Source organism: Cydia amplana, chromosome 9, assembly GCF_948474715.1.
Source record: "Cydia amplana chromosome 9, ilCydAmpl1.1, whole genome shotgun sequence".
Lineage (NCBI taxonomy): Eukaryota > Metazoa > Arthropoda > Insecta > Lepidoptera > Tortricidae > Cydia > Cydia amplana.
The window spans coordinates 7678403-7696043 of NC_086077.1; the positions used below are offsets into that span (position 1 = coordinate 7678403).

The following is a 17641-nucleotide window of genomic DNA, read 5'->3' on the forward strand; positions in this document are numbered from 1 at the left end:
CGTAAGTTTCACCCGCAGACAACCCGCGCGCAGCCACTCGCACTGACGCGCTCCGAATCCGTGCAATGAAGAACCAACAGAAGACAGTAACTAATGTTCTCAACATGTGCTTGTAACGATGGCAGTTTCACATCAGTGGTTTATACAATGGTCACCCCCGTCCATGATATTCGCGGACATCACTAGTCAGTACAACAATGTGAACGAAAGATTTAACACTTTCGACCATGATAGAACCAAGTGGGAAGTGAACAGTGAAGATATTCAAACTAAGCCCGTGTATGAATATGAACCTGAAGAAAGTGACTATGGATATGATACCGAGGAAAAAGTTAGAAATGGTAAGCAAACCCTATAGCTTACGAACATTTTTAAGTAAGAAATATCTTCCTGTGGCAAATCTGACTTTCATATGAAATATGAAGTAACCGACTGCTAGAGTTTGACCTAGGTAAGTCTGCAACGATTTAGATAGCACACGCAGTGGAAGTGTTATTTTAAACGTCAAACTTCTCAAGTGTTATTTTAAACGTCAAATGCTATCAAAATCTTTGCAGACTTATTTTGGTTTAACTCTACAACGACACATAACATTGTATTATATTTATTTACATTTTGAACAATTCAAATTAAATAAATTGACTAACACGAAAGACAACTCGATTGAACCTCGGGGATGGAGGCACAGTAAACTAAACCTCAGTTATGGCTAACTAATTTAGGTACCTATTGCATTTTCGCCTTTTTTGAAGGTGCTTAATTAAGTCTTGGCCAAACTTACAGGCATTCATTAAAGTTCAATGTGATCTTGACGGACAGTGCACGCTTTCGCACTTGTAACTAAAAATTACACAAATAATGAACTTGCAAATCAATTACAAACAGTTAAAAGTAATCCGAAATCGTAATCTGTAAAATTGGTGGATTAGATATGGTTTATTAAAGGTATTTGAGTTACAATTTTCAATGAGAAAAAGTCGAATGGTTTAGTGATAACTGATAAGGCAGTTACGAGTAGCACGTATAAAATACATATATTAATGAAGGCAAGGCGAGCAATACCTAACTGGCTCTTGTGCAATTTCAGTATGGACCATGTGAGTGCTACGGTGAAAGTAGCCGATATAAACGTTCAACAGCACCGCCATATTCGATATCAGAAATAAACATTTATAATACCATTACAACAATTACACTTAGCAGTTCTTACTCTTGCTCAAATGTAATCAACGATCAACGTCATTGAGGTTCCGTAGCAAAATGCTCTAAACTTGTTTTCTGTTTATAATAAAAAATGCGAACTGAAGGGTTAGGTTCGTTCAGGGTCAAGTAGACTCCTGTACAATAAAAGCGGTTCACATAATGTTGGTAAAAATTACTCCGTTTTCAAAGTGACCCCAATGGTCATGCATTGGTACCTATATGGTAAGCTTTACTTTAATGACTTTTTCTTATTTTTTGGACCCAGGGTTCGAGAGTTATAGACGGCACAATATTGTTCCAGAATGATCATTTCCGTAAATATTCACTTCAGGTATCAAAATATGGTTTTTGAAGATACCTAATAGTTTTACAACACTTATCCAACGATACACCACACCATATATGGTTATTAAAGTGAGAAAAAAAATCCTTAAAACAATTAGGGCTGATTTAGACGGCGCGCGAACTCGCATGCGATTTTAGTTGCATTGCGGACTGTTGGTTACGTCCAATTCAACCGACCGATCAAAAACCGTAATGTAATGAAACTCGCATGCGAGTTCTCGTATCGTCTAAATAAGCCCTTAAACCAGGTTCTTTTTATTTTACCACTTTCTTGGCGTGATTGATTAAGGGTATATACCCAAACCAAATTTACAGCATTCTAGCACTAACAACAAGCCTTAGTGCTAGAATGCCGCAAAAGTGAGTGAGTTAAGCGGCGAACGGATAGAAAGACAGACAGGCAGACGGATATGGCGAAACTATAAGGTTTCCTAGTTAACTATAAAAATGGACTATTATTTTAGACTACATAAAACAAATGAACGTTTTAAAACTAGTCATTTCATTTCTACTACTTTTTTTAGTAAACATGTATTAAATTATACGGAAACGATAAACGTTTATTACTATATTCCGGCGAGAGCACATTCTAAATCAATCCGATTTGCGTTACGTGAAAAGCTGAATACTAATTACCGGGTTAATGCAAAATGACGTACGAGCCTCTACGCTTGTAGCAATTTTAGCTCTTTTATTCCTAGCATGGTAGTGTCGACTAACAAACTTATGTGCGATATGTTAAAGTATTTATCTTTACACCCATAAGGTCTATTCTAGCATGATTCATTACACAGCGATAGTTGGTCCGTCATGGTGCGCATGGCGCGTGGACAACCGATCTCTTCTGGCATGGGACATTATCACTAAGCTACGTACTGTGCCATCAAGCGCCGTGCTGTTTAAACAAACAAATAAAACTGTAAAAAAACTAAAGCAGGTCAAGATCGAGTCGCATTTTATAGGGGAAGGTTCAAATACATTTAGAAACAGGTATAAAATTTGGGATAACACATGGATAACCTTTTGTATCGTCATATATATTATTTATAGATGTTTCTGTTGTTATTCTTCAATGAATCTTTAAATTTTTATAACGAAACTACTCGTTATAAGGTAGGTATATATAATAAATAACTATAGTCAGATGTAGCGTTGTTGTAGTACGTAGCGTTACATAATTTATTAAAGTAAACGTTGTAAGATTTGTTTTGGTATCTTTATATTTATAGCGGTAATGATCTTTCAAGTTTTAATCTAAAAGTGGTATATAGAAGTTACATTTAGTTGCAAGTATTGTTGATCGCCCGACTATACTGAATGAATTCGAAAATATAACCCTTTTATTTTCCCTTTTCAAAGTCTACTTTTATCTCAGAATGTTTAGGTAAGTAGGTCTTTACCAATACCTAAATTTACAGGCGACATCGTACAGTATGCTGTACTAATTAGAGTGTTAAAATAGGTACCTAAACTTTCTTGAAACCTGTTATACTTAATTAAACTTCTATAGTAGTAGATGAAAGTTAAAATTAAAAACTTTCAATAGGTACTCATTGAGATCAGGGCCGGTAGAGGGTAGAGCGAGTGGAGCGACCGCTCTAGGCGCCGGATGGCAAGGGGGGCGCCAAAATGGCAAATGAGAAAAAAAAGTTTTAAAAGACGCGAGTGTGGCGAAGGGGGGGGGGGGGGGGGGTGGAAAATACGCTTGAAAACTTCAACGAAGGGCGCCAAAACCCGATTTCGCTCTAACCTGATCAAGGGCTCGGGCCGGCACTGATTGAGACGATTCTAAGAAACCCAAACTCAACGAGGTTGCGTTGTTTTATCACCTATTTAGTTCATAGGTGGGTATGGTACCTTCAGTCTTTATCCTCAAATCTGCTCGATATCATCAAAATATCGCATTGTCACCGGTTTCGTTATGGTACCCACGCCCCATGACAAAATAGAGCCATATCGAATGTCAGTTTATTTGTCTAATTTAAATTGCAAAATTAGGTATATCCAAATTAACATACCTATATACTTACCTAACGAACTATCAGTTCAAGTAGAATGAAAAAACCTTGTAATAAATTACTACAGCTAAAAACTGGCAAAAAAACACACACATCAACATTGTCAGTTCTGAAACGCTGAAGCATAATTGATGAGGTTGTTAATTAAAGCTAAATTACACATAAGTGTTATTATGCGGTAAGGATCTCTAGAAAGTGTTGATCACCGATTGTAATTAGCTCGGCCAGCCTACCGTCAAGACGGTGGTGTAGTATCCGCTCTCCATTCGTCTGTAAAAGTAAACTTTATAAATTAAGTATTTACCTAAATACGATGACATAATTAATCTATTTTAAAGCGTGAATATGGCTTGATGTGACTGGGCTTGTGGGCCATATCAATTTCCACGACGTGGCAGTATTATTGTACATTATATCTTACATTTTCCAAATAATTAATAGTAGATTGTTAACCAAGGGATGAAATGCCTTTCACCCGAGTTACACACTCTACTTTTCATTTCGAATACGAGGAAAGTAAAATGCCTGTGTTTTTGTTTAAACATGTTTAAGTACATACATTTTTACCTATAGGTACAATTTCTTGAGGGTATTTTCAATTAACAATTTAGGTAAAAGTATTGTTATTTATGGAATGGGGAGTTAAATATCAGAACAACAAATACATTTAAAACGAAATCAAACTGTCTCTGAGAAAAACGCATTTAACTGATTTGCAAGACCAAAGTGATTCCATAAGTGTTCCGTGAACAAAGTTTTGTACGGAACACTAAAAACTACAAAGTGGCTATAGATCAGTGGTTCCTAACCTGGGGGTAATTACCCCCGTGGGGGTAAAACTGGTATTTTACGGGGGTAATAAGCTAACCTAATATAACAATACAACAAACGTACACGTTTTATTTTTTATTACCATTGGGAGGAGGGGTAAAATCAGGTTCCCTAGTTAGTCATAGGGGTGACCGGACTGAAAAGGTTAGGAACCACTGCTATTGTAGATGGTCAAGCAGACCTTCGGCCATATTCGAACTTTAAGATACGTGACGCGGTTGTTTGAAGAAACGTCACTTTTGACACTTGTTTGACACTGACATATCCAATCCATATCGTTTCAATCTCTAGTATTTGACGTATCTTTAAGTTCGAATATGGCTGCTTGTCAGTAGAAAAAGGCGGCAAATTTGAAAAATGTAGGCGTGAAGGGATATCTTCCCATAGAAAATTTGAATTTCGCGCCTTTTTTTACTGACAAGATTTGGTTGACCAGTTTATTAAATTATACACGCTTAATTTAATAGAATGCCGCGCAGTATAACATTGATAATAAAGCGGCTGGTCTATTAAAAAAACTATAGACGTCTTTCAGTTTAAATATAACAGAATAGCGGGGAAATAAAAAAGTTAATTGACACGTTTCAGGAGCGACGCAGGCCGCCGGGCTGACGTTGTGGCTCACGATGCTGGGCCTAGCGCGGGCGCAGAGTATCCCGGCAGACTATGACACACCGCCTTTTAGCACTCTCTACAAGTGGAAGCGTGTCGACTTCGAATTCCCGTCTGCGATGCACCGCCAACACGCTATCGCTACTGGGTAATCTTCATTTTATTCACACCAGTAAATAGGTCCACATCCAAGAGTGAAACTAGAAATAGTACCTGTAAGTATAAATAAAATTAAATTGTACGCAAGCAACAAACTTCATAAATTCATAAGAAACAATTTGTAATATAATATTCGTTTTGTATGTAGAGAAATCGCAGATGTTAAACAAGTGTTACATACAAAATTACCTTTATGGACAATTTATATTTAATGCTCAGTTTCTTTGTATTACTATTATAATAAGGCCTTTTCTTGTGTGGTAACGGTAATAAAGCCATAAACTTATGTGCAATTTATATTCATATTCGAAGATTTTTGTTTGTAATTGAAACTAAATTAACCATCTCGGCCATTCTGCAAAAATCAGAGCAAAACCCATTATTCTAATTTGCGTTATTTATAAACACCATCATGAATCTTTAAAGTGCCTTAAATCTGCTCTTACTAGTAATTAAATATGTATTGCAACTTAAATCTGTTATGATCATGTTTTGATATTTTTCCGGGCGTCGGCGTTACCTCATTCAAAAATTATTATTAAGGACAAATATATTACAATGCATTACCTAGTTGGATTGTCATTATCCATACTTATATAGGTAGTATGATAAATTATCATAGTCTAGGGAGTAAATAGCAAAACAATTTACTTCCCCTCCATATGTTTTGCAGTGTCTCTTTTTATTCCAGCAGCAAATCTGCATACCTAGTACCTACACACTTTCCTATATTTCTTAATGTTACAAATTATATATTTTAATTCTTTTCTTAGCAAATATGTCCCGGCGAACGTGCTACCCCTGGGCCTCGAGGTGTACGGATCTCGGGTGTGGGTGACGCTGCCGGCCTGGCGGCGCGGCGTGCCGGCCACGCTGGCGACCGTGCCGCGCTCCGGCGGCGTCACATCGCCGCTCCTCAGGCCTTATCCCGACTGGTCGTTCCACAGAGCATTTGCCAGTAAGTGAATCAGAGATACAGATGAGATGAGATGAGTGACTCGTAAAATAAAGAACTGTTCACCACACCAGTTTGTAAAGGCTCCGTTAAATCATATAAGTATTGCATTTTAGCTACAAGAGTGGCCATGTAGTATTTGAAGCATATTTTATGTTGCAAAATGGCGCGGTTTTGGTATGAGATGCAATGCCAATTCACAACATTCAGGATCGAGCATAAATATCTATACTCGCCGGTAATAAACGGTACAATACGATAAAATAACCAAAGGATATCACGCACTGGACTGACCTTATGCTGCAGCAATGGCGGAATCCTCTCGATGCGACTGGTTCTTCTTTTACGTTCAGCACCTTTTCTTCTTTCACACACCGGCCGGCGGTACGTTAAATAGTCTTAGGCCTTTTGTCACGCACGATATATCACTAAAACACTTAGTTTTGGAGGCTTAAAACATATAAAGCGATTTAAATCAATAGCGGTCGATACGCATGCCGCGGCGTCTCGCTAGTTCTCCTTTTTGCCAACAGAGGCGCTGCTGAGGCGTTGTCCTTAGCGTGTCGTCCGAGCAGTTTCGGACGATCCTATTGGCTAAAATGTCAATATTGTATCGTTGTGAAGTGCGTTTTGGCTTTGCATCGATAAACGGTAGAAGCGCGCGGAATTTTGATTAATTACTTAAAAACTAAACGGTAAGAACGGAACATTCCGCCCACCAAAATACCAATGGGATTTTCCCGAAAGAAAAAGAAAACGTTACTTAACTATTGGTAAAACTACGATTTACGAAACTAATCTTAAAACTAGGGAATGCTGATAATGGGAGCGATTATTCGGATGGAAGGGGACATAGTTTGACCAGGGGCCTTTTAACTAAGTTATCCTTCGCGGTTCGCACGGTAGCCACCCGAACTACTCCGTCAGGTCCGTTATGGAGAGAGACAACTCGTCCCAACGGCCAATGAAGAGGAGGTCGGTTCTCGTCTTTGATAAGTACGATTGAATTTACGGTTAACGGTGTTGAGTCTTTGGTCCATTTTGCCCGCAGAGTTAAGGCGTGTAGGTACTCATTTTGCCAGCGTTTCCAGAACTGCTGTTGAAACGCTTGGATGAGTTGCCATCGGTTTAGTCGATTAAGTTTAACGTCCGTATAGTCAGAGTCTGGGACTGCTGTCAGGGGTTCTAATGTCAGGAAGTGACCGGGTGTGAGGACGTTCAGATCGTTAGGGTCGGAACTTAAAGGACACAAAGGCCTCGAGTTCATAATCGATTCAATTTGGGTGAAACATGTCGATAATTGTTCGAAGGTTAAGACCTGGTCGCCAACGATGCGATATAAATGTGTCTTGGCGGCCTTAATCTGGATCTCCCATATCCCTCCAAAGTGTGGAGCGGACGGGGGGTTGCGTTTGAAAGTGATACGTTCTGCGTGCGAGGCTCGTTCGATACATGCCGCTAGTTGTGAGCTCGCGCCGACAAAGTTAGTACCACAATCCGAATGTATGACGTTACAACGGCCACGGCGGGAAACGAAACGACGTAAGGCTGCGATGAAGCCATCGGTTGATAGCGTTGACACTACCTCCAAGTGCACGGCCTTTGTGCTTAGGCACACAAACAGGCATAAGTAAGCCTTGTCGATTTTCGCACCGCGATGGGATCCGAGTTTGATGCGAAATGGACCACCGAAATCAACGCCGACTACAGAGAACGGTTGCAGAGGCTGCGGATGAAGACGATAGCAACGGATGCATTTCGACAGCTGGTGTCGTATCGCTCGCCTAGCCGCGAGGATCCAGAATTGTTGCAGGACTAAATAATGAGTCGTATTTAGACCAGGATGAAAGGTTTTCCGATGGACGGATTCGATTACGCGTGTCGTAAGTACACACTTTCTAGGCAATAACGCAGGGTGCTTATGTTCGAATTCTAAGCCGGAGCGCGCAAGTCGTCCGCCCACCCTGAGAATGCCTTGGTCGTCTAGGAACGGATTTAGTTTGCGAAGACTACGAGGTAGCTGTTTTCGCAACCTAAGTTTCGATATGACATCGGAAAAATGACGATCTTGGAAATGCTTGACGATTTCTAGTAGCGCGCGATGGCGCTCGATGTCCGTTATGAGCAAGCTCTCAGATCGTGAAGCGGTGCTACGCGCGTTGGTACAAAACCTACGCACGTAAGCTAGAATGCGACAGACTTTGTCCAACGACGAATATCTCTCTAACAGCTGATCGATTATTGACGTTTGCTTGATAGGTTCGGTTTGGCTTGTTACGAGAGTTACACGACGCTGTTCGGAAAGTACGACGTTATCGGTGTTGCGATCTTTCGATAGATCTGTTGGCCATTCAGACGGTGAGTGAGAGAGCCACTCTGGGCCCGCCCACCATAGCGTATTGGTGAGAAGTTCCCGAGGCATCTGCCCTCGTGAACAGATATCTGCGGGATTCGTTCCAGAGGGAACGTGTCTCCAGCAAGCGGTAGGAACGATGTCCTGCACGTGGCTAACACGATTTGCGACGAATGTCACCCAACGAGAGGACGGAGCGCGTAACCAAGCCAATGTAACGGTTGAGTCGCACCAAAGGTAAGTTTCTTCGACAGGCAGCCGCAGCGTGTCCTTGACGAACTTGATGAGATCTGCAAGCAGCACTGCTGCGCACAATTCTAATCTGGGCAAAGATTGTTTCCGGAGAGGACAAACCCTCGCCTTTGCGCAAACGAGGTGGACGCGAACGGAGCCATCAGACTCGGTGACACGTAGATATACGACGGCGCCATACGCTACCTCAGAACTGTCACAAAATCCGTGCAACTGATACGATTGAGCACCTTCGATGGTGAATTTGCGAGGGATTTTCAGATCTCTAACTTGAGGAAGTTGCTGAGAGAAATTGCTCCATTGGGACACAATTTCCGGAGGAGGAGTTTCATCCCACGAAGAGCCGAGAATCCAAAGTTTTTGGATCAAGACTTTGGCTTGGATTGTCAATGGAGACAAGAAACCCAAAGGGTCGAAGATTCTGGCGACCTCACTTAGAATCGTTCGTTTGGTACACGGTTGATTCGAAGGTTGGACGTTAAAAACGAACGAGTCTGAAGCGGGTTCCCATTTAAGGCCAAGGACCTTAACGGTGGTGTCTTCGGCTTCGGTAAATGCGATGGCGTCCGAAAGACACATTTCTGAGGGCAAATCTCTAAGAAGTTCGGGTCGATTGCTTACCCATTTTCGTAGCTCGAAAGCGCCGAGCTTGAATAGTGCGATAACCTGTGACTTGATGTCACAAGCGTCATCCAGCGAAGAACTTCCGGTAACGACGTCATCGACGTAAATATCGGAAGTTAGAACGGTTTTGGCCTTCGGGTACTTATGACCTTCATCGTTGGCCAATTGCTGGATCGTTCGGCAAGCAAGAAACGGAGCCGAGGAGACCCCGTACGTTACGGTGTTCAATACGTATTCCTGAAGAGGCTCATCTGGGTGAGCTCGCCAGAGAATACGCTGGTAATCCCGGTGATGCGGAGCAACGTTAATTTGACGGTACATTTGGCGCACGTCGGCCATAAAGACCACTTCGTGCTCCCGGTAATGAAGAAGAATCTCCGCAATGTTGGATTGTAACTTTGGGCCTGTTAATAGCGAGTCGTTAGCAGGCACCAAAGTCATGTGACCACTTTCGATGTAGTCGGTCATGAAATCAACATATTGTTGTTTCAAGTCTGAATCACGAGAAAGGCGCTTTTCGATAGCATGGAAGCGTCGTAACGCTATCTCCCGAGAGCCTTCAAACACAGGCTCAGCGTTATCTTTGAAGGGGAGACAGACGACGTACCTACCAGTCTCGTCACGGTAATGCTCGTTTGTGAAACTATTTTCACAGAGCTGTTCATCTGGGGTTAATCGGGAAGAATGTGGAACGGTATCGATTTCCCAGAAGCGTTGAACGATATTGTTTAAGCTGTCATCCTTATTAGGTGTAGGTACACTTAATAAAGACGACGATGCTAGTCGGATTCTTCCGACAATCAGCCATCCGAAGACAGAGTTGAGAGCACGCGGTTTATTGACGCAGCGTTTCAAACGTTGGTCGAGAAGTGACTCAGCAAAGACATCGGCAGCGAGCAAGACATCAATTGGACCAGGAATATCAAAACCAGGATCAGCTAACGGTAATGTTTTGAGTTCTTCCCATCCACTCGTATTGAGTCTTCCGATTGGTTGTTCATCACAAATGTGCGGTGAAACAAACATTTCCAGGCGAAAATGTACGGTATCCTTGGCACCTATATCGCATGTGACCTTGCCAGTCACTGTTGCGGGTGCACCTCCTAGGCCGCAGGGCCCCTCACTAGTCGGTGTAGGCTCCAACTTTAGCCGTTGAGCCGCTTGTGTAGTGAGAAGATTGTTTTGACTCCCGGCGTCCAATAACGCCCGGAATGTCTGAAACTCGCCTGAAGCATCACGAATTTGGACGAGCGCGGTTGCCAGTAGCACGGTCGTATTCGAAGGTGAATTGGACGGAGTCAACGATTCTTTAGCCAGTAAGACGACTGAGCTTGATTTTTCACCAGAAGGTTCAGAATTGCTGGCAGCTTGTTCCCGGTGCAACAGAGTGTGGTGCTTCCGCTTGCATTTCTGACAAGAGAATATCGATGTGCATTGTCGCACTGAATGAGACGCGTTAAGACAGTTGTAGCACCATTTCCTCTCCGTGGTAATAGCCATTCGTTCATCCACCGATTTAGCTATAAAGTCCTTGCAGGCTGATATGTTGTGCTCTTCACCACAGAAGGAACATTTTCGGACAACTTTCGGAGTTCCCGAAACTTTCGGTTTCACCTCTTGTTTGTCACCACCCTTTGGAAGGGGGTTCACGGTAGGAGAGAGGAGTGTATGCGTGACGCTATGTCGCTTCGGTTTCTGTAAAGTTCCCGTTGCCTCTTTAGAAGTATTCGCGTTTTTAGAAGTAACGGCGGTAAAGTGCGTATCGCGCAACAAAGCTTCGCTTTTCGCGTGTAAAAATGCCCTAATTTGCTTGTACTGAGGCATCTCCACGTTGGTGTGTTTCTCCTCAAACTCGCGTCGCAGCTTTGTATCTAACTTGGCTAGAATATTATAACACAGGACAAAGTCCCAATGTTCGGTCGGTAACTTCAACTGTTTTAAAATAGTTAGATTTTCATCGATTGTATCTAGCGCGTGTCGAAAATCTTGAGCGCTAGTCGTTTTAAAACTGACATCTAAAATGTCACGCCAACACGTAAAAGCTAAGTCGCGTTTGTCCTCGTAACGGGACTTGAGAGCCTCGTATGCACTTGAATAATGTTCACTTGCAACAGGAAACGTTCTGATTAACGATAAAGCGTCACCGCGTAAAACGGACACTAAATAATGAAATTTCTCAATTTCACTCAAAAGGGTCGATTCGTGAATAAGCGCATTGTAAGTCGCGATGAACTCGGGCCATTCCTTAATAGTACCCGAAAAGGTCGGTAGCGAAATTTTTGGAAGTCGCATATTACTACTATGCGAACCCGGTGTTATGTCCTGTCTCGAAATACCCGGTTGTTGAGACGAACACGGTGAAAATTTACGCTGTAAGGCCACTACGTTAAAATACGCTTCGTCGAATCGTTCCTGAATTTCGTTCTCACTGTCGTCGACCTCACCATCCCCTAATAGATCCGAAATGATAAGATGAGACTCTTGAAAACTATCAGCGATATTTTTTATCTCCTGACAATATGAAAGAAATAATTCAACTTGTGAATCATCGGTATTGGCTAAGGTCCCTATTTCCAAAGCCTTCGCTATACGGTTATACGCTATAGTTCGTTTACGTCGTAAACTCGGTAAGTTGTTGACAGTGTAAGTTGTATCGGTACCTTTTTTACCTACACTGGATTTAGATTTACGCCTTGTTAGGTAAGACATTGTTTAAGGTTAGAAAACAATGTTTACTAAATACGCAATAATATACGCTAAAACAACAAGCTCGTATTTAAAAACACTATACGTTATCAGTGATAGCACAATAAAAACAGCGTCGATGTTTGTATAATGCGGCAACTATTAAAACCGGCACCCCGAGTTCGCGGAATTAATTTAGTAAAATTAATCAATTTAGTCAATTTATACGAAAATGAACTCAAAAGGCACTCGGTACGGTTATCGATAATCGGTAAAGTCGATAGAAAATAAAATGAAAGAAAGTCCAGTATAAAAATGTTATAACACGAAATTAATTTGAGAAATCCGGAACTACTAAAGTTAATACCTAATTAAACGTTTACAATACCTATCTTCCGTTAAAGTTATTAATACGATAAGTTGGATTTCCAAAATATAATTACAATTTCCAATACGGTAAGTCGAGCGGTAAGAAATAAGAAAATTAGTCGAGTTATACGAATTCCGAACACCTGTGTATAAAACACGCTCAAGACCCGAGTCGCCGTATGCTACGCCTCGGACGTGGGGTCAAGTTATGTGGTTCTTTGAACAAAGGGAGAAGACCAACGAAACGCGTGATTGAACTACGTACAAAACTCCGTAAGACGGAGGTCTCGTTACACTGGGAAGTTAATTCTCAGAATACCCGTAGGTAGGAAATATTGTACCTAAGTTGTAGTTTTCGTTACAAAATTATAGGATTAGGTACTTAACAATTCGGTTATAAAACTTATAAATGATTCGGTATATTTCAATAGTTTTAGTGAAATGATTAAGCAGTTTTAAATTCGGTAGACGCTGGAGTAAGCGAGACAACATGAACCAAAGACTATGATTTTAACTTCGTAATTACGCGATAGATTGACGTTGCAATTCGTTTACACGGTAGGAAAGGATATTAAACGAGTATTAACGACAATGTTAGAAGGTTACGAAGTGAAATTGGTACTTGGTAGGCCGAGTGTGAATAGAGGTCAAAAGGTCGTTCCCGGGTTTCGGCACCAACATATGTTGCAAAATGGCGCGGTTTTGGTATGAGATGCAATGCCAATTCACAACATTCAGGATCGAGCATAAATATCTATACTCGCCGGTAATAAACGGTACAATACGATAAAATAACCAAAGGATATCACGCACTGGACTGACCTTATGCTGCAGCAATGGCGGAATCCTCTCGATGCGACTGGTTCTTCTTTTACGTTCAGCACCTTTTCTTCTTTCACACACCGGCCGGCGGTACGTTAAATAGTCTTAGGCCTTTTGTCACGCACGATATATCACTAAAACACTTAGTTTTGGAGGCTTAAAACATATAAAGCGATTTAAATCAATAGCGGTCGATACGCATGCCGCGGCGTCTCGCTAGTTCTCCTTTTTGCCAACAGAGGCGCTGCTGAGGCGTTGTCCTTAGCGTGTCGTCCGAGCAGTTTCGGACGATCCTATTGGCTAAAATGTCAATATTGTATCGTTGTGAAGTGCGTTTTGGCTTTGCATCGATAAACGGTAGAAGCGCGCGGAATTTTGATTAATTACTTAAAAACTAAACGGTAAGAACGGAACATTTTAAGTTTTTTTTTCATGTTAGCTGGTAGAGTTGACTTATTGGTGATGATTTGGAATCATAAATTCGCACTTTGTGTTTCACTAAGTAGCAAAGTTTTTTAAACCCTCGCAACGCTTAAGATTCCACTTTACGAACCACCATGCTACATGTTCGTGATTAAATTTTGAAATCTTTCGCTAGCACGAGGAGTAAAATAAGAACTTTGCCTCCTTGTATAGTAACAAATAACTACTTTCTGACTCGAGCACTAAGGATACCTGGCACCCTGCGGAGTACTTCCCCCATATACGAGTATGAATCCTTTACTCAGGATCGTCCGTCCAGGACAGCCCTTAAGAATAACAAAAAAAATATCATTAGAAATAAATGAAATAATACTCGAGCGCGTCAGATTATGATAAGGTGAAATAATTAATAATTAAGTGTTGAAAAGTGTCCATTTCAATAATAATAGCGTAACATGAGGTTGTATTGTATTTATATTTTATTTTGGAAGCTTCGCTTTAATTCATCAAATCAGTAGGTAAATAATTATAGCTTTACCACTTAATTCAAGCTGTTGGCAATCAAATTGTACGGTGACTTTCTTAACTTCGTTTCGGTATTATATTATCAATTAACCGGTCTTCATTTGTTACAGATGAATCCAAAAGCTGTAGTGGATTGACTTCAGTATTTCGGATGAACGTGGATGCCTGCGGGCGACTCTGGGTTCTAGATTCCGGTCAAATTGACTCTCAAGACAGCCCGAAGCAGTTATGTCCTCCCAGTATAGTCGTCTTTGACTTGAGAACAGACACACTCATCGCTAGGTATAAAATTCCAAAAAAATATGTACTACAAGACTCACTCTTCGCTAACATTATCGTGGACACTCGCACTAAAGACTGCTCGGATCTACACGTCTACATAGCAGATACTTGGCGGTTCGGACTTCTAGTGTTCAGACAAAGTGATGCTACTTTTTGGAGATTCTCTAATCCTATTTTTTATCCCGACCCACTCGCCTCCAACTATACACTTCACGGCCTCAATTTTCAATGGGCAGATGGCATTTTTGGGCTAGCGCTGTCGCCTTTGGACTCTTTTGGTAACCGACTGTTATTTTTCCATGCCATGTCGAGTTATAGAGAATTCTTTGTGTCCACAACGGTTTTACGACAGAGCGTGCGGGTTAATGATAGTTCGTCAGATTTTCATCTAGTCGGCGAGAGCAGAGGTCTATCTGGACAGTCATCGGCTTCTGCTATAGACAGGCGTGGCGTCATGTTCTTCGGTCTGGTCTCCCGAGATAGTATGGGCTGTTGGGATACTCAAAAGCCTTATAACAAAAGGTCGATGGGGGTGGTGGCTGAGAACACAGAGACACTTATATTTCCTAACGATATAAAAGTTGACCAAGAGGAGCAGCAAAGTGTTTGGGTGATATCGAATCGTCTGCCAATGTATCAAGCGGGTCCTTTGAATCCTTACGACTACAATTATCGTATTCTATATGCCGACACAACAGAAGCGACAAAGCAGACCGTCTGCGATCCCGACGTGCAGTTGCCTACGCTCAGCTATAGGAGATTAAATGATATTCCCATATCACCAATAAAACAGCATTGATTTGTCGGTAGTACATAAATCTTGATAGATTAAAATTGGATGATATAAAATACTACAGCGACAATGTTTTTAAATAATTTTACTTAATGTAATATTTTTATCATTTTTCTATATATTTTTAATTCTTAAATCTGATTCTGTACGCTGTTAATAATTATGTGATTGTGATTTACGTATTTTCAAATTAGATATTTGATACGGTAGTCAAACCGAATACCTTAATTTATTTGTTTGAATTTGTTGTATAATGCATATTTTTTTATTGCAGTTTATATTTTAAAACGTAATGTAATGTATTATAAATAATAATAATAAATTATGTTTACAATGTAATACAGCCCGACCGAGGCATTGGATCCACGATTTAATCCCATACTCGTATGAAAGATTAAATTAAATTAATGGATCCTCCGTACTCTAAATATTTATCCAGGTTTTTGTAAATAGATATGAACATTCTAGACAATCCGTTTATACAAAAAATATTTTTGATCTCTTTAATAAGAACATGACTCAAATGAACAATTGAACAACGCCTAACTCACACATTGCTTGTAAAAATAAATAGGCGTTATACATTTTCTATTGGCTCTCGTAGATTGTTTTGATCGCAATAGTTAATTAAATTACTAACAACAATCGTAGTTTGTAACAATGGGATAAAAATATATTATATAACAAGAATTTATTGTATAAACCTAATGCTCTTATAATATTAGCTCATGTTTTGTTATCCTACAAATAATAAAAATAAAACCAGAATCATTAAATTAATAAACGAGTTTACTTTGTATTATTGTTGAAAGTAAAAATTACTCTTTACCCCCCCTTACCCCCACCTATTAACTAACTTAGTCCTAGTTTACCACGTCTGTTAAATAACTAACTAGTTATTTATGAGGAATACTTGTGCAATATTAGTGATTTGTATGTGTCTCAGCATGTATTGGTTTATTATTATTTGAATCAGGTTGGGTACCTAATGTATATTTGTATAGGTACCTACCTACCTTACCTACATTCATTCGGGTTAATGAATGTAGAGACTACTCGTATACTTAATAGATATAATTTGATGTGTGTATGTGTGCGGACATATTAACGATGATATTTTTTAGATATTTATGATGGGCTGCTCAGCTCGCCACATGGCAACGAGAAAAACAAAAAAAATCAATACTTTTGTTTCTTTCGTTGCGATGTTTATTTATAGGTATAATAAAATTTGTACTCCATTTAGAAGGACGAATATTATCTCTTTTTTTCAATACTTATTTTTAAAGACCGTTGTTTTTTAAGGTTCTTGTTTCCCACTATAAAGTTATAAACGTCATATTCATATCTTCATAAGTATCGTATGTTGTTTCAGGTGGCACTTTCACTCTGTCACTGATCTGTGAAGAGTTAGCTAGGTCCGACTCTATCAAAACGTATGAAATTTTTGATATTATATGATTATATGAGTACTTTAAAAAAAGGTTAATCATGAATCGTGCTTACAGCTAATTAAAATTACCTACTTATACATAATTCTTCTGCCAAACCACAATGTGGTTTGTTGGCAGACGAGGGTCTTATAAATGTATGTAAACTAGGTAGTATATATCTACCTTAAACTTATCTACTTAACCCTTCACCGCATACGCAGCCCTATATGGCAGTTATCATTTTCAACTCTATTGATATGATAACTACTAAAGTTAATTTTCAAACACATTATTTTATATGAGATGAAGTAAGGGGTTAACTCGATAATATGAACGTACAGTACTTATACACACACAGTACAGTAGTCTTATACTTAGCTGTAGTCTAGTGAATTCAGTTGGTCACCCAAACCATTAAATAACAAAAAGTGTGTACACCCGTGTAAATGTTGTAAAACAAATTCTCCGTCAATCATCATTAACATTATGTTAAATAGGCAAGTATCGTAACTTTTTTTTACACATCGACACCTAATAAAGAAGTTGCTGATCTACGTGTGTTAAATATCCACCCGCCGGCTATACATTCGGGTGACCGCGGCTGTAGCATTCATAAAGGAGCCACACCACCTGATGAACAGACGTGTGCTAACAGTTCCCTTGAGGATATAATATTTAAGGTAAGAAACATACACGGAAAGTAAAAACTATTTAAATACCATAATATGAATAAAGTAGGTATTTTTAAATTGTAGAAACGCGAAACAATGTTAAAATACATTTCTGATAACTATTTAAAAAATGGGGGATCTCCTTTAAAATTATCTGCTACTAATTAAATTATCATTTTTGATATTTTGTTCAGCAATAAAAGGATACCTATATTTTATTGAGTGTGGAAAATAATGTGCTAAATTGTTGTTATCATTCGTGATTTAGTAATAAATGTGTTACGAA

General features: G+C 39.9%; 1 protein-coding gene across 1 annotated transcript; it reads left to right on the forward strand.

Annotated features, from left to right (window-relative positions):
* The first annotated feature begins 72 nt into the window (after positions 1 to 72).
* On the forward strand, positions 73 to 15267 carry LOC134651064 (protein yellow-like). Its single transcript, XM_063506050.1, has 4 exons — positions 73 to 341; positions 4986 to 5157; positions 5942 to 6126; positions 14287 to 15267. The coding sequence occupies exons 1-4, from the start codon at positions 119 to 121 to the stop codon at positions 15255 to 15257; spliced, it is 1551 nt and encodes a 516-aa protein (XP_063362120.1). The 5' UTR covers positions 73 to 118; the 3' UTR covers positions 15258 to 15267.
* The last annotated feature ends 2374 nt before the right edge of the window (positions 15268 to 17641 follow it).

Excerpts from the sequence above, each read along its gene's own strand:
- LOC134651064 (XM_063506050.1), top strand. The coding sequence starts at position 119 with ATGGCAGTTTCACATCAGTGGTTTATACAATGGTCACCCCCGTCCATG. Across the intron at positions 342-4,985 it reads CGAGGAAAAAGTTAGAAATG|GAGCGACGCAGGCCGCCGGG; the intron begins GTAAGCAAACCC and ends GACACGTTTCAG. Across the intron at positions 5,158-5,941 it reads CAACACGCTATCGCTACTGG|CAAATATGTCCCGGCGAACG; the intron begins GTAATCTTCATT and ends TTCTTTTCTTAG.